The sequence below is a fragment of the Cherax quadricarinatus genome, chromosome 28, assembly GCF_038502225.1.
Source record: "Cherax quadricarinatus isolate ZL_2023a chromosome 28, ASM3850222v1, whole genome shotgun sequence".
Taxonomy (NCBI): Eukaryota; Metazoa; Arthropoda; class Malacostraca; order Decapoda; family Parastacidae; genus Cherax; species Cherax quadricarinatus.
The window spans coordinates 9785644-9808914 of NC_091319.1; the positions used below are offsets into that span (position 1 = coordinate 9785644).

At 41.0% G+C, this 23271-nt stretch overlaps 1 protein-coding gene across 4 annotated transcripts in view; it reads left to right on the top strand.

Annotated features, from left to right (window-relative positions):
• Nucleotides 1-23271, top strand: part of LOC128693273 (sodium- and chloride-dependent GABA transporter 1-like) — a 44715-nt gene that overhangs the window by 17658 nt on the left and 3786 nt on the right. Inside the window, exons 2-16 of one of the 4 annotated variants that reach the window (XM_070089387.1) lie at nt 5954-6341; nt 6519-6650; nt 7296-7450; nt 8032-8096; nt 8804-8936; nt 9021-9155; nt 9329-9557; nt 9697-9809; nt 10260-10388; nt 11294-11393; nt 11685-11785; nt 13339-13509; nt 13705-15154; nt 17248-17315; nt 17468-17540. In XM_070089387.1, coding sequence (XP_069945488.1) covers nt 5954-6341; nt 6519-6650; nt 7296-7450; nt 8032-8096; nt 8804-8936; nt 9021-9155; nt 9329-9557; nt 9697-9809; nt 10260-10388; nt 11294-11393; nt 11685-11785; nt 13339-13509; nt 13705-13938 — 2085 coding nt within the window. In that variant the 3' untranslated portion in view covers nt 13939-15154; nt 17248-17315; nt 17468-17540. Of the gene's footprint in view, nt 1-5953; nt 6342-6518; nt 6651-7295; nt 7451-8031; nt 8097-8803; nt 8937-9020; nt 9156-9328; nt 9558-9696; nt 9810-10259; nt 10389-11293; nt 11394-11684; nt 11786-13338; nt 13510-13704; nt 15155-17247; nt 17316-17467; nt 17602-17700; nt 17894-19659; nt 19816-20518; nt 20624-20895; nt 21109-21511; nt 21869-22188; nt 22375-22815; nt 22939-23271 lie in introns of those variants that run through there. The other 3 variants (XM_070089389.1, XM_070089388.1, XM_053782857.2) reach the window with 3 other exon arrangements.

The following is a 23271-nucleotide window of genomic DNA, read 5'->3' on the forward strand; positions in this document are numbered from 1 at the left end:
TTGGAATTTTTTCATAATCACCAATTAATTCATCCCACCTGTTAATGAATTCCTCAGGTAGAATTTCATCCCAAGCACATTTAAGTTTCCATGCTTCCTGAATTAATAATTTCCCTCTTATAGTAAGGGGTGACACTAAACCTAGTGGATCAAAACATTTGGAAACTTCAGCAAGCAAAACTCTCTTAGTTAATTTATTGGGCATACTGTAATTATTAGGTTTTAACATTAACAAATCTCTCTCAGTATCCCAATTTAAACCCAATACATTACTACATTTTGGCACTTCATCTCCAGGGTAATCTTTACTTATTTTGTCCTTCAATTTGGACGAATTACTATTCCATTCTCTCAGAGGCATATTTGCACTTTGCATTATTTTATTAGCCTCTCCATAAGTCATTAACAGTTCCTCTTCAGTTGACGTCACACCCAGGAAATTGTCCACATAAAATTGTTTGCTCATTACTTTACTCAATGGACTTTCCATACATTTAAGGTGTGCATTTATCGTCGCTTGAAGTAGGAACGGACTGGATGTAGCACCAAATAATACGCTCCTAAAGCGAAAGGTTTTCAGAGGGCTAAGTGGGTCAATAGGATTCTCAGGCCATAAGAAGCGGGTACAATCCCGGTCAGCCTCTTGTAAACCCACTCTTAGGAAAGCTTTACTTATGTCAGCCGTAAAGGCATAATGAAATTTAATAAGATATCTCCTAATTTTTCCGTCAACGACGGACCTGTCATCAAACAGTCATTTAAACTAGGTACATTTTTGTTACTCCTGGCACTACAATTAAACACAATTCTCAAAGGAGTGGTCTTAGAATCCTTCTTCACTCCGTGATGTGGCAAATAGTGACCATAAATTTTGGCTTGCTCAGGAGGTACCTCTTCTATAAATTTATTAATTAACTGCTCAGCAATTATATCATTATAGGCAGTTAACAATTCTGGTGTCTTACTCAGTTCGCGGAGCTGAGCCTTTAACTGTCCATATGCCATTCTGTAATTAGTGGGCAATTCTGGATGGTTCAGTCTCCACGGAAGTCGTACCCAGTATTGTCCAGATTCAAATTTTACATCTCTCAGGTATTGCTCCTGAGTAAAAGAATCGTCTGGACTTTCTTCATTTACATTTATTCCAATGCTGTCTAATTCCCACAATTTATGCACTGGCTCAACACCATCCTCTATGGAAGAATTATACTGGGGTACGATTTCATGAGTAAGACACACAGTTATGGTATTTGTAGTTTCCTCTAGTCATGAATTATTATTACGAGGAATCCTACCATACATTACATGGCCTCCTGCAGTCTTCAAAAGGGTGACACCACATTTCTTTACCATACCCTTTACAAAGGAGGCATAATAGTCACTACCTATCAAAATATTTATTGGGCCTACAGAATCATCACTTACACCAGAAGGTGCTAAATTTACATTATGTGAAAGTCTTTCTGTAGCTTTACTAAGCCCTACTGTAGATATTTTCTCTGGAAGTCTATCTACAATTACTGCATTAACACGTTTTTTCTCATTGCCCAACCTGACAGTTACATAAACAGTGTCATACAATTGAGCCCTTTTATCCGAGAGAAAACCAGATAATTTTAAAGTTGTGGGATCTCCCATCTGTACTTTCATACCATCAAGACATTTACGTTTTATGAAAGTACGCTGGGATCCCTGGTCCAATAATGCATTTACATTTTTTGATTTATGCCTTTTATCATCAATTTTTACCTGTAACACAGGTAAGGCTACTTCAGCAAAACCATCATTATTAACATTAGCAGCAATTTTTACATTAGCTACTGTTGTGTCAGGATTGTCAACATTATCATTATTATCAACATTATCATATAGACCCTTACACATGACTATATGGTGTCTTCCTTTGTGACATTGATAACAGAAGTTTAATTTGGCATAACAATCCTTTACATTGTGATTACCCAAACACCTGATACATCTGTCAAGTTCCTCCAATCTTTCAACTTTATCATTCCATGAATTGTATGCATTGCAATTCTTAGAAAAATGAGTACCCTTGCAGAAAAGACAATCTCTCTTTTCTTTGACTGGTTTCTTATTAACTGGGCTACTCTTAGGAGGGTACTTATTCTTCTTACCTTGTGGAGAATCACTATTTCTGATTCCTGCTACCTGGTATGCACCTATGAAACTATTTTCAGGAAATGAATTTTGATTATTACTATTGGGATAATTTTTCCCTTTGTGAAACTTGACAGATACCTCAGAGTTATTATGTGTTGCATCTTTAAAATGAGTTAGTTGGCTGGTCTGCAACTGAACAATTAATTCTTGTAGACCTAGTCTTATTTCCTCCAGACCAAAATAACCCTTGTGATATTTATTCGAGAGTCATTCAAGTGTTTTACAGCTTAATTTATTCTGTACCATGGCACTCAATAACCAGTCTGATTCCTTCAGATTATATTTATTACTTAAAGTTTTGAGAGTGCTCTCCAGTTTAACTCTAAACTGCTGTAAACCTTTGTAAGTGTGATCTGGAGATTTTAAATTAACAATGATATTCACTAGATCCAACCTACTTTGTTCTATATTACCATAAGTGACCTTCAACAAGTCAACTGCTTCCTTGTAAGAGTCATCTACATTGGGAAAGGCTTGTATGAGTATGTGAGCATCTCCTCTTACCTGTCCTTTGAGGTAAAATAATTTAGTTACACAGGCTAGGTCACTCCTGTCATGCACAGCTGCTTTAAAAATTGACCAAAATTCCTCCCAATTTTCTCCAGGATTAAACACAGGCAAACACAATTCTGGGAGTTTTGGCAAAGACATATTATTTGTTGGAGCAGACTGACCAACTGCCTGGTTTACACATTTTAATTTATTCAAGGCCTGACTTTTACAAGAAAGAATCTTTTCCTCTAATTCATAATACTGATTAATCATGAGATCTACTTCAGTCTCATCTACACAGTTTACTAACAAATCTCCTTCATATTTGTTGTAATATAATTTGTATGAATCATATCTATTACCTAAAGCATCTAAATACAATTTTAAATCATCAGTATTCACAGTTTCTTGATTCATTAATTCCAAACATTTATTATATGCTTTTGTTACATGAACTTTCCTAGCCTGTATTGATGCTTTCTTTACTCTATATTCCACATGTTTGTCTTCTACATTAATTTCCTCATTTTCAGCCATGATGCAATGTATTAAATTCAACTTAATAACAATGATTATGTATTAAATTATGCACTTTATAAAGGTATTACAACTTACAACACTGAGCTACAACTTACCTTTGAATAAATCCTAGCTACTTGAGCTTAGCAATTACATGTAAGAAATTTAATATAAATTTTAAATGTACATTAATACAAACCTTTAGCCAGCTTGGCTTATCAAAATTAATATTATACAAATTAATAAATCCTTGCCAGAATTTGGCATAGCAAAATTAATATTATACACATTAATATAATTAGCAACACTTGCCTTATCAATTACACATACACTGATATAAATCTTGGCCAGAATTGTCTTATCAAATTAATATTATACAAATATAATCCACCAGACATTAAGTAAAATTAATATTATACACATTAATATAATCTTTATCCACACCTGGCTTATCAATTACACATACACTGATATAAATCTTGGCCAGAATTGTCTTATCAAATTAATTATACAAATTAATATAAACTTAGCCAGACTTGACTTATCAAAATTAATATTGTAATAATTATAATCCACTACACATTAAGTAAATTTGTGAACTTAACATCCACCTCCTTCTGTCATTTCACATATAATTATTAAGTAATTAACTAATTAATGACTTCACTAATTACCTCCGGTTCAAGAAGGACCAACGGGCAAATTAAATGTGGAAAATTGCATTTATCTGAATGTAACTAATTATGTACATAACAGTAAATGATAACAAAGATAATTATTATTTATCAATGTTACATAGACAAGTAGGAATTTGGGACACCTAGGTCGCAAAAAATGTCCCCCTTCGATACCTACCACTGTCATAACCACAAGTTGCTCTGGACCTATTAATTAAATGAAATATACATACACCAGGAATACTGGTAAATATATAAATTTGTGGACTGTATATTAAAAATAATAAATGGTTATATATATACACAATTACATAACAGAAGGAAAATATATCTTAATATCACTCACCAATTTGACTGGAGATTAATGTGTATCATACTCAGAAAACCTCACTCTAACTAAATCTATGAAAATAATGCTGGCCAGAATTACACACAAATCTAGAGAGCTTATCTGAGGTTCCTGGAGCTGTCTTGTCCAGTCGTCTGATATCTCAAGTTATGCAGGAATGCACATCCACCAATTTCGCCTCCTATTTGAGAGGTGTCAGCACAATTTTAACCTCTAGAGCACGAAAAATTCTTCCCATTCACCAACGTTTGTACAAATTCAAAACCAAGATGGTGAGTCTCGTCTGCGCAGACGCAGGCTTTCCGTTTTCTATGACATAAATATTATTAAATACAGTATGGCCATCTATTTACATATAAATACTGAATTTCTGGAAAATATATACAGTATTTTCCACAGTTGCTGCCTCAGCCACACAAAACCGGCTGTTTCTCCTTCATGTCCTTAGATACCCTCTTCCCGTACCCCGGCCATAGGTCCAGTACCACTGGGGGAATAAAGGAGACCAAACACACTGAGAACAGCGACTGCAATAAAAAAAAATATTAAAAGAGAGGAGCAAACAGGGAGCCCTGAACAACAGACTAATATCCCTGAAATGTATACATGTAAAGTGCTGGAAAGAAAAAAAAGGTATTGTAGACGAGGTTAGAACAAAATCACATGATCTGATCTTTAATTATTAAACGGGTGGACCAGTAAGCCAGAGGAGATCCTTGGTCACATAGCCTAAAATTCCAGTTAGCGGGTTATCACATGACTAAGACCAGTGTTAGGAAGCACTTATCCTGTTTCCTGACGGATAAAGTACTACTATCAGCGAGGTGCCTGATGGATTATCAGGAAAATCTAACACTCCATTAGTGGCGCCTCACTCCCTGCCACTTCACACTACACAAATAGTGGAGGATATTGTATAAGTAAAATCAATAACAATATTCATGTCAACGGGGACAAATGTTTATATTCTCATAATCTTGTCAGCAAATCGGCCGACACGAATGAAGTTGCTAATCCAAATTTTATGTAAGTGCTGAAACACTCTCTTTGATATCTCATTGACAAAGTGCATCTCGGTATATGTTTGATAAATTAAGGAGGATCATTTAAATTGTGATGTTTACACACTTCTGGCAAGACATCAGCAGCAACAACAGCAGCAGTATCTTCCTTATATCTTACTTCAGTCTTTAAAAATAGTGATTAATACACATGCACACACACACGCACACACACACACACACACACACACACACACACACACACACACACACACACACACACACACACACACACACAAATATATATATATATATATATATATATATATATATATATATATATATATATATACCTCCCTCCTCTCTCTCTCTCTCTCTCTCTCTCTCTCTCTCTCTCTCTCTCTCTCTCTCTCTCTCTCTCTCTCTCTCTCTCTCTCTCTCTCTCTCTCTCTCTCTCTCTCTCTATCTGTCTATCTATCTATCTAGCTATTCGTGCAAGTGAAATGAACTGAATAAGAACATAGTTGGAGTGATTTTTTATAGGGTTCAAAACCGATAAGAGTATTTTAGATAGGTTGGCAGTAATTTTACACACACGCACACACACACACACACACACACACACTCACACACACACACACACACACGCACACACACACACACACACACATACACACACAAATAAGTGAGTACTTACTAAAATTATAGTCCTCTTCCTTTGTACCGTCCAGGATGTAACTCAGAATGTAACGGCACAAAGCGCATCGCACAACAATGCTGAGGACGAAGAAAGAAAAGGAAACAACAGAGACAGAGAAAAGGGAGAAACGGAAGGACGAGTAGAAGAAGGAGGAGGCGAGTACCTAACAGAGACAAACACACACCTTCAAGACTTTCTAGAGAAGAATTCACTCTCCGACGACCCGGAAGAACACCTGACAGGCACCGACGAGCACCTTCAGGTCATTCTGGAAAACAAGTCACCCGTCTTCGATGACTTGGACATCGCTCGGGGAACTTGGCAGAGCCAGTGTGATTACTTCCTCTCCTTGGCTGGGTTCGCCATAGGCCTCTCCAACGTGTGGAGGTTCCCCTACCTGTGTTACATGAATGGAGGAGGTGAGTGATGCAGTGGGAGACAACAACTGTTGCTTTCAAATTATTCTGAGCCTCTTGGTACAGCTTTTTCAAGTCATTGACTTGATTAAGCTGTACAAAGAGGGAAAAGTTGTTTCAATAAAAGCTTCCTCGGTACCTGTGTCTCTTTTTCATATATATATATTATATTGATTACAGGGGCTTTCCTGGTGCCTTACCTGCTGGTGCTGGTGTTGGTGGGCATCCCGCTCTACCGTCTGGAGTCTTCCCTAGGGCAGTTCTCCTCGTGCAGTTGCTTCACCTTGTATGAAGTCTGTCCACTGTTTAAGGGTAAAAGAAGTGTAGTGGCTAATTATTATTATTATTAATGAAGGGAAACGGAACTGTATATAAACGGCGGAAGGAAAGCATAAAAACATAAAAATCGATCTTCAGCATAAGAGTGGATAGTGTTTTACGAGGATTAGTAATGAATAGCACAAAAAAAGAGCTGAGGGGAGGAACAACAGCGCCTTGTAGAACACAAGAGTTGATGGAGAAAGATGCGAAAGATGGGAAGCAGAAAAGTGGCAGTTTGGAGCGTAAATATTTGTGCCAAAGATTCACCTCCATCAACAAGCAAAGTTAAACAAGCATTAGAGAAAGGAAATCAGATATTTGTTTACAGCCAAGGAAGTGTTTGTTTAGTGAGAGAAGTACATTTTTGAAGGCATGTGCAGGTGCTGAAATCGAAGGGTGAAATTTATAAAGAAAATCATGTTTTATGGTAAGAGCAAGTGTTTGAATATATAAACAAAAAGAGTGAGCCAAGAGAACGACTGACAAACTCTTGATTGAACACGACGATTCAGTAGAAAAAGACACATAAACAAAATGAAAAAAATATATATATTTTGAGTTTTAGATATTGTGAGTTAGGATGTTGTCACAGGTATACCGCAGGTATATCATAACTATCTCGGGTATATCACACAGGTGTTGGTGTATCATCGTTCCTGGTGAACGTAGTGTTCGTGACGGTGTACAGCGTGGTCATCGCTTATCCTCTCCTCTTTCTCTACAACTCCTTCAATAGTCACTTGCCCTGGTCTTCCTGTGACAACCCTTGGAACACCCCTGCCTGCTCCCTTGTGAGTACCCTGTAACACCCCTGCCTGACCCTTGTGGGTACCCTGTACACCCCTGCTTCATGGTGTTGGCACTACTTGTTAATTATTATTATTAATTATATTCACAGGGAAGCGCAAAATCCGCAGGAATTGGAAGTAATCAGATTTAATCAAAAGAAAGGGATGTCAGTGTTGCAATACTTGTGTAGTTTATATATATATATATATATATATATATATATATATATATATATATATATATATATATATATATATATATAATAATAATAATAATAATAATTTTCAGCTTCCCTTGTACATCATTCTAGTCACTTGATCACCCTTTTGAACTTCGTACGTAGGCCGTAGGCCTCTCTCAATCTTGATAAGATTGGAGTGATTACATCAACTCCATGCTGAAGAACTGATTACGTCAATCTCCTTCTGATGTTCTCTGTTCTTCTTTGTACTGGACTGATGAAGCCACTGTGTGGCGAAACGTTTCCTCAATAAAGATAGCCAAGTGATGCACATGTGTCTAATTTATCAACTTTTCGGTTCTCTGAACCATTTATCTACAACATTTAACTTTTCTCCACCAGACAACGTACGGGAACACGTCGAAAGGCAATGCTCCTGAACTCTCTCCAGCCGACGAATTCTTTCAGTAAGTCAATACAAACCAAACTTATTTTTAGGCAAGCAGTAGAAGTGACGTGTAGCCGCTCCTTCTTACACTTTCCCTTCCCCGCTCTATGATGCCGAACACATCTTCACAAAAATTCCATAATTGCTAAGTAATTCAAGCTTCTGTAGCTGCTAAATAATTAACGAAATACTTGACGATATTATCAATGCCTTGCTGAAGTTCTCCAACTCAGGTTGACTGATTTCATTACATTGAAACCCATCCTGTGTGATGGAATGTGACATGGAAACAGCTGGCCTTTGTTCCCACTATGTAATTATCATTTACAGTAGGGTTGCAGCACACTGCTGATGTATCCAGATTTGATAAAACTGACGGGTAAGAAGGATAAGACGTAAACTTTAAAGTTTCCGTCTTATCCTTGTACACTTTCCTGTCCTTTCCTTTTACTCTTCTTCGCCCATTACTTGCTTTTTCCATTCCTCATTTACGCATCCCCTTTACTCTTTCCCCTTTCCCACTCTCTCTACATTTATATGATAAGAAGGGACGCCGTTATTTCAGTAACTGCAAATCGGTAAACTATGCATACATACATACATACATATATGCATTGCATTAATATTTACTGTCAAGAAGGGCGCCAGTTTCCTGTGATACAAGTCATTCATTTGTCAATTAGTTTTCCATTAATTTATTATTCAGAAAATATTTTCATATTGCAGTAACTACATCCTGGAGATCACCGGCGGCATAACAGAACTGGGAGGCTTCACCTGGCCAGTGATGGCAGCTACTGTTTTTATCTGGGTGTTCGTCTTCCTCTGTGTCTTCAAGGGCATCAAGGTCTTCGGCAAGGTGTGTTGTGGATCATTCTCTTCCTCTTTCTTTTTTTTTTTGTTTCTCTCTCTCGATCACTCACACCGTCCGCCACTTCTTCAGGTGGTTTGGTTCACGGCGACATTCCCCTTCGTGATGCTGTTTGTAATGCTCATCCGAGGCCTCACGCTGCCCGGGGCCTGGAATGGCATATACTTCTATATCTACCCAGACTTCGAGAAGCTGAAGGATCTGAGGGTAAGTTTCCAAATGAGGAAGATCTCTCAAACGTATCCTTGGATTCTAAGTTATCCTCTTCCCTCTCTGTATCTTATCCTTTATTTTTTCTCCTCTATATCTTTTCACTCTCTCATCACAAATTCTTACCCTTCTCCCTCCTATGTCTCCCCCTCACCTTCTCTTCCCTGCAGGTATGGGCAGCGGCAGCAGGCCAGATTTTCTACTCCCTGGGGCCAGGATGGGGCATCCTTACCACGCTGGGGTCCTACAACAAGTTCCGCTATAGATGCCAGCGAGATGCCATCTTCGTGCCTGTCCTCAACTGTGCCACCTCCATCTTGGCTGGTTTCGTCGTCTTCTCCGTGCTGGGCTTCATTGCTCATCGCAGCGGTGTCTCTGTACAAGATGTTACATCAGCTGGTGAGAGGGGAGAGCGGAGGAAAAGGAGGGGGGGGTAGAGAAGGAGAAGATGAATGGAGGAAGAACTAGTGTTCATAAATGTTCACCGCCCCTCCTACAAGACTTGCTTGATGTTCTTTACTGTTCATTCCTCCAACAGGTCCTGCCTTAGTGTTCATCACGTACCCAGAGGCCCTGTCTCTCATGCCATTCGCTCCATTTTGGGCCGTCTTGTTTTTTCTCACCATATTCTTCTTGGGCATTGACTCCCTGGTGAGTATCCATATCTTCTTGACATTGCCACTAGTTCTCCCCACAACACCAGTGCAGCACAACTAAACTCCGCAAAACACCATCAGAACTTCCCTGCACCATCGTAACTGATATATCTGAATAGACGAGGATAAACACTAACAGTTCTACCACTCTTTCCTTTCAGAAAAATATAATAGTTTTCCTAGGAGATTTTCACCAAATACAAGGAAAATTTAGCTGACTTTCAGCTGATAATGAAAATGAAATTGATTTCCCAAAACAAATTACAATATTTGCAAAAATAAATAGTTATAAAGTGTTATAAGGTATTTAGAAAGTCAGTGATTATGCAGAAGTTTTCGGGTATTGTATATAACCTCATTATACCTAAAATGTATTTTTTTTCTGTACTTGATAAAAAAAATAGCATCGCGACCCTCCCCCACCCCAGTCTCTGTTCTCCCGCAGATCGCTCACATTGAGACTACAACTATGTCACTGGTGGACAAGTATCGTGTGTTTGGTAGATACCGAGGCTTGGTGACCCTGGCTGTGTGTGTGCTGGCAGCACTGGCCTCCCTTATCTTCTGTACCAGAGTAACTACCTAATGACGCCTCCACACACTCTTTCACCAGATCATATCTGATTACCTCCCATTTCCTAGGTGCTGTGTGATTCCTACAGGTTTAGCGCCTCCCCATGAGTGCATCTCGTAAATATTTTAACGTGCAATAATTTGTATGCAGTATGACCGGTACTGGTCATAAAGCATAAAAGTTTATGACCAGAACTGGTCATGAAGCACCCAGGAAAGTGAAAGGTAATCAGATTTGATCCATGGGGAGGTTAGCTCCGATTCATTGAATCAAAAGCACTTCACCTGTGTTACAGCACACCCTTGAAATGTTGTACCCTCCCAGTTACTCCTTTCTCATTAACCTTTGATCCATACGGGTTTACTGCTTGTTTTTAAACAATTATAATAATACAAGGAAGAGGAATCAGGGGCCCTCCATCAATAACAAGGCAAAAGATATCTCCCATTCGTTGGAGCAAGAGCCTTTCACCACTCTCAATACGTTGAAAAGAGAACCTCTTCATACACTGGAAATTACGGTAATTACAGATTCACTGTAACAGTGTATCTGTAATTACCGTATTTTCCGGCATATAAGGCGCAAGACAGAAGTATTGTAACGGTAAACCAGAAATCATATTCAAGGGTTAATTACGCTCTTACTTTACGCCAAAGCGTAACCCAAAGCCTCCCCTGACCTTGAGCATATAAGGCGCAGGCTGATTTTCCAATACTTTTTTATGGTAAAAAAAGGCGTGACTTATATGCCGGAAAATACGGTAGTTTCCGAGGGTTTAGCGCTTAACTCCATTACATTATTATTAATGTCTCTATATTAGCGGAAGGAGGATCGAGCCTCCAGCATTACGTGCGCTAAATGACCCTCACGTTAATGGTTAAAATAATAATGATCGTTATTTCCAGGGCGGAATCTACTGGCTGACGCTGGTGGACTGGTACAGCGCCTCCTTCACGCTCGTCCTTAACTCCCTCTGCGAGGTCCTGGTCTTCAGCTTCATATATGGTGATTATTATTCCATTCACGGGGAAGTGCTAGACCCGTAGGGGGTCATACAACATAGTGAATGGAAGGCAATCATGTTTGATCCGAGGAAAAAAAAGGGGAATGCTACTTGCATCTAGGAGCTCCTCGATAGTATCTTCCCCATTTTCCCTTGAGGGATTTACATGTATTGATAGACTTTTACGAGTTTTTCTCTATCTACACTATCACATTTTATACATGGAATATAATTGGTTATATTCACAAGAAAGTATTAAAGCCGCATGGGTGATACAATATGGTACGCTGCAGGTGCTGGCAGGACGGTGCGTGATCTGCAGATGATGACCTCTGAGAGAATTGGTTACTACTGGTATGCTGTCTGGCTCCTGGTCACCCCCCTCGTTCTGCTGGTGAGTCTGGTTCCTGGTCACCCCCCTCGTTCTGCTGGTGAGTCTGGTTCCTGGTCACCCCCCTCGTTCTGCTGGTGAGTCTGGTTCCTGGTCACCCCCCTCGTTCTGCTGGTGAGTCTGGTTCCTGGTCACCCCCCTCGTTCTGCTGGTGAATCTGGTTCCTGGTCACCCCCCTCCTTCTGCTGGTGAGTCTGGTTCCTGGTCACCCCCCTCGTTCTGCTGGTGAGTCTGGTTCCTGGTCCCCCCCCTCGTTCTGCTGGTGAGTCTGGTTCCTGGTCACCCCCCTCCTTCTGCTGGTGAGTCTGGTTCCTGGTCACCCCCCTCCTTCTGCTGGTGAGTCTGGTTCCTGGTCACCCCCCTCGTTCTGCTGGTGAGTCTGGTTCCTGGTCACCCCCCTCGTTCTGCTGGTGAGTCTGGTTCCTGGTCACCCCCCTCCTTCTGCTGGTGAGTCTGGTTCCTGGTCACCCCCCTCGTTCTGCTGGTGAGTCTGGTTCCTGGTCACCCCCCTCGTTCTGCTGGTGAGTCTGGTTCCTGGTCACCCCCCTCGTTCTGCTGGTGAGTCTGGTTCCTGGTCACCCCCCTCGTTCTGCTGGTGAGTCTGGTTCCTGGTCACCCCCCTCGTTCTGCTGGCGAGTCTGGTTCCTGGTCCCCCCCCTCCTTCTGCTGGTGAGTCTGGTTCCTGGTCACCCCCCTCGTTCTGCTGGTGAGTCTGGTTCCTGGTCACCCCCCTCGTTCTGCTGGTGAGTCTGGTTCCTGGTCACCCCCTCCTTCTGCTGGTGAGTCTGGTTCCTGGTCACCCCCCTCGTTCTGCTGGTGAGTCTGGTTCCTGGTCACCCCCCTCGTTCTGCTGGTGAGTCTGGTTCCTGGTCACCCCCCTCGTTCTGCTGGTGAGTCTGGTTCCTGGTCACCCCCCTCGTTCTGCTGGTGAGTCTGGTTCCTGGTCACCCCCCTCGTTCTGCTGGTAAGTCTGGCTCCTGGAACAGTTAGCGGCCATAGGGAAAGTGAAACTGAGTGCAAGAAAAAATCCATTATATGCAAAGGAAAGAGTAGATGAATCACGGAAAATTAATGAAGGACAAAGAGGTACTAAATGCAGGAAAAATATATATTAATTCATCCTACACCCAAAGCCGCTTCAAAAAATCAATCTCTCACTGCACGTGAAGAATTAGCAAAAACATCAGCATAGGGAAGTACACATAAGTACAATTATCATACATAAAGTAAATTACCTAGGATAACCCCAGAAAAGTCAAAGTGACTTATTTCCGTTGGGGTCCTTGTAATATCTTATTATTCAAGCCTTAGAAATTAAAACAGTGAAAATCAGTTACAATGAAAGGAGATATACTAGGAATAACGTAAACGGAGTTATTTGCATTACATTAAAGCGATGATCAGCTTACAATAAGAGGTACACGAACGTTAGCTATACAAGAAATCTGCATGCACACGCCTGCATTAATACATAGTTTTAACAATTATTTAATTAACATGCAAACAAATATGATACACAGTAGTAACACTTAACTCGCGTGTGTTGTGTGCATCAGCTGATCTTCATCAACATCATGGTGAGCAACGCTCCTGCCAGCTACAGAGGGGAGGTGTTCCCTGGCTGGGTGCAGGCTCTAGGCTGGTTCTCTGCCCTTGTCTCCATAGTTGCCGTCCCTGCCTATTTCGTGTACTACATCACCTGCGCATCCAGGGGCACCCTCACGCAGGTGAGCACCAGTATCGTTTAGCAGGTAAGGTGAATATAAATTCCCGTTTGGTCCGACTGATTAATGGTAATTGAACCGGTTTACTTTTTTGAGTCCCGGGATCCCGTGTTGTGATGCAATTCATGTACCTGTTCTTATACTCTTCGTCCTCTACTGCTGTTTCTCTAACCTGTCCTCACCTGACCTTCGCTGTAGCGTGTGTCTACTGGGCTGCAACCGTCGAAGAGGTGGGGCCCTTTGGAGGAGAGCTACAGGAAGGAGTGGGAGGTCTTCTGCCTCCAGCATCCCCTCCGTCACCGCCTCCTCCACCCAGACCTCACATTACATCGTCCCATGCACCAGAGAAAGGAAACACCTTGCTGCCCTGTCAAGCAACACCTGAGTCTGCCGCTCCTGGAGTTGTCTTCGACCAAGGTCGCTGAAGTTTGAGGTTGTTGGCAAGGAATCACTGTCATGTGTTTTCAATACTGCCAGCAAGCAATGTCCTCAATGTTAAATAAACAATATATTCACGAGGAAGCTTTATTTCCTCAAGAAGGTCATAAGGCTCCTGGGGAATAAGAGGTAATCAGATTTGATCCAAAGAGGAAGATAGCTTTAATTCCTTGGAACAAGGGCCCTTCACCAGTATTAAGGTACCCTCTCTCCTCTTTAAAGAAAAAGCTAGGACTGCAAATAATCATTGCTTTGTCTATGATCGATATATGGGTCTCAAATTGAAAACATTTCTTTAATTTTATTTAGTATGATTCCTTCTCTCCTTGTCAGTAGGAGTCTGGTGATTCTACACATCCACTGGTATACTATTCTACGTTGTCTTAGGATATCATTTAGTAGATCTTATGATAAATATTGTCTTGTAATTTTCAGAAATAAAAGAATTAGGATGAGCTGTAAATATTAATTCTGCCATTTCCTGTTGAAACTTCCAGTTAATAAGCGAGTGCTTTTTATGCATCCCTTTTAAATATTACTTAAAAAATAAGTGTGTGTGTGTCTACATAACCTTACCTCAAGGGAGGTTCCATGGCGCTGGTGAGGGAACTGGATCTGTGTTCCAGTTCCCTGAATTAGCCTGAATACCTTCCATCCCCCCTCCACATACGCTGTATAATCCTACGGGTTTAGCGCTCCCCATGATTATAATAATAATATACATATCCTTGATAAAAGACATGCCCCTCGGGGGTATATACCCTCCTTGTGTCTGCTAGGTTTGTTGTTTAATTGGTTTTAAAATCTTTCGGCTCCGCGTAACCTTTTCACCACCAGAGAAGAATGCGTTAATGCCTAAAAAAAAAAAGGCTCGAAGTATCAGCGTTATATACACTAAGAGAGAGATATACATCTCGGTGTATATAACCTGCTTGTTTGTATATTCAAGACAAATGAGAACGGCGGTACTAAAGACGTGTTTTAGTTTCGAAATCTTTTGCGAGTGAAACTTCGAAGCCCAGGCTGGGACCCCCACTGTGAGTAAGCTGACTGACTGGCGGTACAGCAGTCATTGTTGAGGAGAATACCACAGTGGTGAAGCAGGGAGCACGAGTGTCATACTGGGTGCTACTAGTAGTGAAGATGACGATGATCATAGCAACAACACTGGATAAGCCCAAGTGTAACAATGAACCATCAGATTGTCAATGTAAGTTCTGGGAATTTGATTCTTGTTGATATGAAATAGAAATTAAGTTTTTGTTGCTTTTTTTCACTAGCTATGACGCTAATCGGTGTTGGGATTATGGAACTAGTCTAGTTGTGGTAGGCTATAGTTATTTAAACTGCTTCCTGGTAATTAATCGTACGTTTGTGTTTACTTTTTATATATTTATTTCTGAGCAAATGTATACCCGGTGAATATTTATTCCTCGTTAACTGTAACACTGTGGAAACGTTAATTTCCTGTTAAAGGGACACTTTTTTTTATTTTTCTTGTCCTTTGGATAATTCTGGGGAAAGGAGGTTATCTGTCGCAGCTTCCAGAGGTCGCCGCACCCTGGCTGTCCCAGACCAGGCTGCTGGCCTGTTCGACTAGGCTGTCGACTTGATCACAATATTAAAGTAGATCCCACCACCATTTAGTCTTCCGTCTTAGTCTGAATTCATCAATAAAGTTAATAGAACTGTAAAACTAGGCTAGTGAAAATTACTCGCAACCAGCACCTCCACCTGGAGCTTCCACTCAGACAGCTGAGTTCTCTAAAGATTTAAGGCGAAATGAAATTCCTTGTTCACCCCTCAAGGGAGGTTCTTGGACGCTGGTGAGGGGCTCTTGTTCTAGGAAACTGCATCTTTGCTCCAGTTCCCCGAATTAAGCCTGAACACTTTCCATCCTCCCCCCTACACTGTATAATCCTACGGGTTTAGCGCTTCCTCTTCCTTACAATAATGCCTTATTCTAAATATTTCATTTGAAAGGATAAAAAAAAAACAGGAACCTTTTTTTTTTTTTTTTTTCCCCAATTTTTTAACTTAAAATACCCAGTGACTTCACTTTTTTTTTATTTTATACCTTATTCAAACTTCCATAATATACTTTATTAGTATTTAATTGTCTGCACGTCTTAAATATGTATAGACCAACACGGCAAGTAACTTGTATAGATCTAAAGTGACATCCAGTTCTGACAACACCAGATATTCTCTAGCTCTTTTTTTTTTTTTTTTTTTTTTACCGCGCCACACGGAAGTGCCTTGTTGGCGGGAAGGTGCTCTTGATCCAAGAAAACTTTCCTTCCCCTTCTTTGAATCGAACTTGAATATTTCCAATTCCCCAGGTGCTATATTAACCCTATGGGTTTCATGCATCCTTTTGACTGAAGTCAATAATAATCCAAAGTAATAAATTTTTGTTTTCACCCTAATTAGAGGGTTGCGCATATTAAGGAATATAATGTTACTGAAATTACGGATTAATATATTTGCCTCAAATGATTCATTGAAACTAAGACTGGTAAGTGTAAATAGGAAGAGACTGCCTTGCAGATCGCTCTTTGGTTGGTGCTGGTTCCAACACCTCCCTCTCCAGTTCTCCCTTGCTGGAACTTCATCTGTCGCTCTTGTTCTGTGTAACTCTGTTCCCAGAGCATAGCCTAGACTGTGATTTTCGACGTTAATGAGGTTGTGTGTAACTGTCACTGAGAAACTCTGGTCCTGAGTTGCAGCTTCTGGCCTAATTTGTACTGGTATCTGTGCACCGTCACAGTCGGGGATTTTCTTATGCTGAACTTAGATTCAGTAGTATGGGAGTTTTGTGACTTTTGTGGAGGATCTGCAGATGGTCCCTACTTAGTGTCGTTATGTTATCTCCTTGTTCCTGATTCTGCGTTGCTGCTGCTTGTTATATTGCTGTTCGGCGAATCAGTCGTCTTACTGTTCAAGCAAGCTGTTCTGATTGCCAGGTTGGTCAAGAAGTTAGTTTATGACTTTGTCAGTCGCTGGTAGAGTAGAGTCTTGAGACATGGTGAACTACTTACAGCACTTACACACACATTGTATATATTAGTATTATGTTCTTAAATACTGACAATGTACCAGACGGTACTTAAAAACCATAGATATATGTGCCTTCAGTGTAGGAACTTTAATCCTATATTAAATTGATGTACTTTGATTTTGTCCACCTGAGATATTAAAATGAGGGATAATTTCACTCTAGGCATGAATATCCCCACGTGACTTTAGGTCATAATTCAGTTTCATGGTTTTTATTAAATTGCTTTTTCCTGATGTACAAAGTTACAGATGGTGTTGTACACCAGAGTGTTGTTGCCTGGGTTCTGCTCTTCACCTACTGGCTGGTCTTGGTAAGTTTTGGTTGACTTTGTAACTTGGTTATAACATTCATTCGCAGGGTATTGATGGGTTCTTGCGGGATTACTAAAGCAGTTCTCAAGAAACTTGGAATTTAATATTTGCTACTGCCATGACTTCCTAAATAATAAAAAGCTCCTTGCAGTGTGTGGCAGTGTTCGGACTATGGCTTTTGGCACTAAATTTCGGCAGTGAGCTGGAACTTCCCCCAACCCCTCCAGAGATCATTTCAACCTCCACAACAACCCCTTATGTAAACCCTTACTATTATGCACACAGGTAAGTGAACGCGAACCCTACACGAGTAAAAACTCTCTTGAAATCTTAAGACCTATACTTGAAATTTGCTTTTTTTTTTCTTTGTCCCTGTTCTTCCAGGCACGATTCCTCCCAAGAAAGGCAGTTACCAACTCGCGAGTTCAGGGCCTACATTGCTGCCACTCACCGCTACGCCAACTACACTTTGGATCCCAGACTGTACTTGGTCTTACCCTGCGGTACAGCTTTACTTGCCGCTGGGACCATCATGCTTGGGGGAGTTTTCTCCAGGAAGCTGTTCTCGACTACTGCTGTAAGTTATTGAAGACTCAGTCGTTAACCAGGCTGTTACTGGCCCGCTGGCCCACATGAACCACAGCCTGGTTGATGTGGCACTTGGTGGTAGTGATCCAGTTTACTCCTACACTTGTTCCGGCAACATTTCTAACATTTACTAGTATTAAGTTGAATAGTCTTTGCTTACGGATGTTTTTTTAATGGCCGTGGTATCCCTGCTTTTCACTGGGTCTGTTTTGCCTCTCCCCCATCTCGCACCAACACGTTATGCAGTGTAGACGAGGGACTTGGCCCTCGTATATCTTTCGGGTGCATCACTTAGCTCCGGAGAGTACATTCTCAGAATTTTGGGGTTCCTATTAGTTCTAATACATTACTGGTTTATTCAGACAGTAAAATGTCCTAGTGCTCTCCCTCCGGTGACCGGAACAATCAAACTATCCTAAGAGCACAAGTGGTTGTTACCCACCGGAACCCCTCAAGCAAGGTTCCTTGACGCTGGTGAGGGGCTCTTGATATAAGGAATTGTATCTGTGCTCAGGTTCCCTGAATTGCGCCTGAATACCTTCCGTATGCCCCCACAGGCACTGTATACTCCTACGGGCTTAGCACTTCCCCCCCCCCCCCTCTTGATTTTAATAATGCCCATGAGAAACCTTTTCAAAATTTCAGCATTTTCTACTGAGGAAACTTTTATTCTTTTGGTATCTTCTGGAAAGGATGACAGTTGTGGTCAGTTGATTTATCTGCTGTTAGGAGGAAATGGTAAAGGCGCAAGGTAATTAACTTTTTAATGTGCTAAAGCTACATTTTGCATTTTTTCTACTAATTATAAGCATTGATAGAATTTGGATGTACTGGTTACCTTATGAGACATCAAAGGTAACAGCTGTCAGATGCTTTAGCGAAGTCTAGATAACATATTTGGTTCTTCCAAAACCTCCGTAATCGTCTTAGTTTAATACCAAGCATGATCTCTACGCTCTAGGCTGGAATACTGCTGCACACTAACAGCACCTTTCAAGGCAGGTGAAATTGCTGACCTAGAAAATGTACAGAGAACCTTCACGGCGCGCATAACGGAGATAAAACACCTCAATTACTGGGAGCGCTTGAGGTTCCTAAACCTGTATTCCCTGGAACGCAGGAGGGAGAGAGGCATGATTATATACACCTGGAAAATCCTAGAGGGACTAGTACCGAACTTGCACACGAAAATCACTCGCTACGAAAGCAAAATACTTGGCAGACGATGCAACATCCCCCCAATGAAAAGCAGGGGTGTCACTAGCACGTTAAGAGACCATACAATAAGTGTCAGGGGCCCGAGACTGTTCAACTGCCTCCCAGCATACATAAGGGGTATTACCAAAAGACCCCTGGCAGTTTTCAAACTGGCACTGGACAAGCACCTAAAGTCGGTACCTGACCAGCCGGGTTGTGGCTCGTACGTTGGTTTGCGTGCAGCCAGCAGTAACAGCCTGGTTGATCAGGCTCTGATCCACCAGGAGGCCTGGTCACAGACTGGGCCGCGGGGGCGTTGACCCCCGGAACTCTCTCCAGGTAAAGAGGTAGTACTTTCCCATAATTTTCTCTTCCCTTTGGAAGATTCCGCGTGATGCCGAGGCTACTGTAGGGGTGTTTTGTATGGTAAAATAAATTACCATGACAAACTATACCTTCAAAGTCTGGGCCTTTTTTTTTTTTTTTTTTTTCTTTAGAAAGTATATTTTAATTGGTATCCTTCATAATATGAATATTTCATGTAACTGTTGTCACCAGGGTCTGCATACGTCTGCCGTGCTGTGGGTACTGGTACTAGTGATTATGATTCTGTACAATGCCAATGCCGTCAACTTCTACAGTGAGAACACACTGCTAGCGTCTGGCTGGGTGGTGGGTGTCCACGCCAGCCTCCTCCTCCTCCTCAGTCTGCAGGTAATGATTACAAACTTTTAAGACTTCCAGGCAATTTTGTCAGCACAGCTAAACTTTTTTTTTGGGGGGGGAGAGGGGGAAATAATTTTAATGCCTTTTGCTTCTCAAATTTGTAACCATTGTTCTCCATTGCTAGGTGTGTATGAAGTTATTTACCTAAAGTTGGCTCGCTCCTTTAAAACGTTAAATTTCCTTATACAAGGCATGTTGGTGCATTTTAATATTTGCCCTTTAGGTTTCTTGCAAAGTTTGCATTACTTTTATACTTCTCATTGTGCAGCCGTTTTATTTTTACTTGGCACTGTTTTATCAATCCTTTCGTGGCTAATTTAATTTTAATCTTTTAGGCACTAGTGCTAGTTTGATAGCCAAAACTGAAGTCCCCCACACTTAAGTTATGAAGTTTAAATTAAACCTCTGGTATATTCTACTGTCAACACTGGTAAACACCACCTGTACTTTTAAATCATAAAGCTAGGTCCTAGTTAACATGCATAACTAGACACGTCAGTGGGCCCCCTCCACTGTACTTTCCATCACAATAGCAACATAGCAAGACTTTTTGGCGTCGACTCTTGGTTTCTTTACAATTTTCCTCTAATCTGTTTATACCATTATTTCTTTGATCCCACTAATGTCCTCTAACATATGACATCACTGATACAGAGAGAAATTGGTAAATGGAGAAAAAAATCCCTTGCAGCTAGTGATGACCATATGGGAGCTACGGAGGCAAAAGACTGGTTGGCCGACGCTGGTGCCTGGGCAGATCTTCACTCTAGGCGCCATGCTGATAGCTGGCAGGATGGTGAGTTTGGAGAGGGTACCACTGTTAGTGTATGTATATTGATTGGAGTTTTAAGGATTACAGCGTATGGGCAGTCAAGTTGTAAGTGGAAGATGGCGGAAGGAAAGTGCACGCGACTCTAGCTAAAAGATAGTTTCAAGAAAAGTAGTCTTGGTATTCATTCCTAACATTAGGTTTGTCAGGTTGAAACTTGTCCATAATAGGGTAAAGTTGTTTATGGATTGTGATTTGTGCAGTTAAAATTTCATTATACTATGGTAACTGTTCTGCAGACCCTGTCAGTGTACTTTACTCTGAACTTCTACAACTCTTGGATGATATTCGGCGTGCAGGACTTTTCTACCAACCTAGACTTCTGGCCATCGTCTGTGCTGCGCTTCCCTGAGCAGTACGTCCTACCCTGCGCCACTGCTTGTGCCTACGGTGGCACCGTTGTTATTCAGGATTTGTTCTCTCATTTTATGGGTCCAGTAAATAACGTTCTGGTGAGTGTACTGGCAACGTCACTGTAGCTGCTCAACTTTTTGGTTTAAATGTGCGTTATGTAGTAACATGGCAGTCATTAATGTGGTCTTGTGCAGACGTACTTTTACATTTACACAAGTGTGAGATAAAAGTATTAAGACAATGTTTGACACTACCTGCTAAGTATATGGCAATGATAGTTTTATAAAGGAAACTTGGGCACACGTAGCTTATTCTGTGCAAGGGAAAAATCTCAAAGCACTCTGCAGAAATTTTCTCGAAGGTTAAGTAAATGACAAGGTATATTAACATCGGTTCTCACCACTGTATCTACATCAGTCTGGCTATCATGATGGCATTACAATAGGACTCTTCAGTTTTTTAATGTTAACAAATGTTTACTAAAGGTAATTTTTTTTTCAGAGGGCCTGTACCGCTACGGTCTGTGCATTACTGTATATCAGTATTGCAGTAATTACTTCTCCACTCTTCGTGAAGATTATAATCGGCTCTTTTGTAAGGCCAACACTAATGGTTTTGGCAATATTAACCAGTATATTGAGTGTCTTGCAAGCCATCTTGTGCTTCGTCATCCCAGATGTACTAAAGGAGACTCCAGAGGTATTTAGGGTGATGGTCAGTCGCTTACAATCTTCGGCAAGGTTTGCTAGTGAAAGAGGATTCAGGCCATCGTCCATAACACTCGCTAATGTCGAAGATGCTGTTGACACGGGGAAAAACATTGTTAATGAAGACATTACATGTAACTTCTTTCTACTGGTGAGTACCGTTAATTATTCGTCAGTAAAGATTGCAATGCTTGCTTTAAAAATGTTCACAGGGCACCACTTTCCTCTCGTAGGACAGTGAGGTATATGGGTAGGGGGCACATTTAAGAGGTACCCATAATCACCCAAAGGATGCTTAAGAGCCCAGTAATTTTTCAGCATAAATGGTAGTATTTTCAGCTTTTCTGACTGAATTATGGGTCTTAAATTGCGAAATGTGAAAGACTAAATTGTTATACTTCTAGCGAATGGTGGGCGGCTTTACTTGAACTACCAAGTGAGTGATTGTCAATAATATCTCTAACTTTCAAGCTTGTACAGGTGCAGGCGTGTGTGGCAGCGGTACTGGCAGTGAGTGGTGACTGGAGTAACCTCTACATCACTTGGGGAACTGTAGTTATGTTGTGTGGTGATGCTGCTGTTCTCACCAGGATACTCCCATCCTTTCTGGTGCAGCTAGCTGCCTTCACTCGCATTAAGGCTGCTAGATTTTTACAGGTAATGTTTGTAATACTGATGTACAGTGTTTAATTTTTACATAATTGGCTCGTGGTAATTGAGTAAAACATCTAAGTAGCGAGCGCAGTGGATCCTGTAGATAGGTTATGTAGATCGGTGTTTAGCCTTTCACAAGAAACCTTTTCTGTAACTTGCATATAAAGCGCACAAACTGTCCAGTAGCCACCTCCTTGCAGGCGTTTCCGCACCCTGTGATTCATAGCAGGTTTGCTGCCTGTGGGAACTCGTTTTAACTGCCCACGGCTTCTACCTATTCGATGAAGTCCTCGTTATTTTTTTTTTTTTTTACTTTTTTTAAGTAGCACTTCTCTTATTGCTTGTATGACTGTTTTTTCTTAGCTAACACTAAATTATCTTAGGCCAAAGCATTTAAAGTGTTAATTTCGCATTTACGCTGTGATTGTTGCACTAACTTTTCAGGTAACCTGCCTGTTATTAGAGTGCGCTTTGCTGTTGGTGGGGTCTGTGGCAACCTTCTGTATGGACACTTCTGTTGGTCACACAGCAGCTGCTGTCGTCAACCTGATCCTCGGGTTTTGTCTGGTAACTAATCTCAAATATACGTTGTACAACTTGAAAGGTATCGGTGAACGGTGGCGGGTTTGTGCTTTGTGCGTATAGGAAGTGAATTGAAATTACCCAATAATTTCTTAGTCTTTCCAATAATCTTAACGTGTTATCCCTGATTTTTTCAGGTATCTTTATAAATTTACAAAGGTTGCAGACATCTACAGTAAAGTACAGAGGCCTGTACTAAAATCCGATGTAATCGTGGAGATCTAAAGAAACGACTTAGAAATTCCACATTCTAAATGATTAGTCAGATCAGTTTTGCTAGTGGGCATAACTTTAATGACAGTCCTCGAGCTCTGGTAG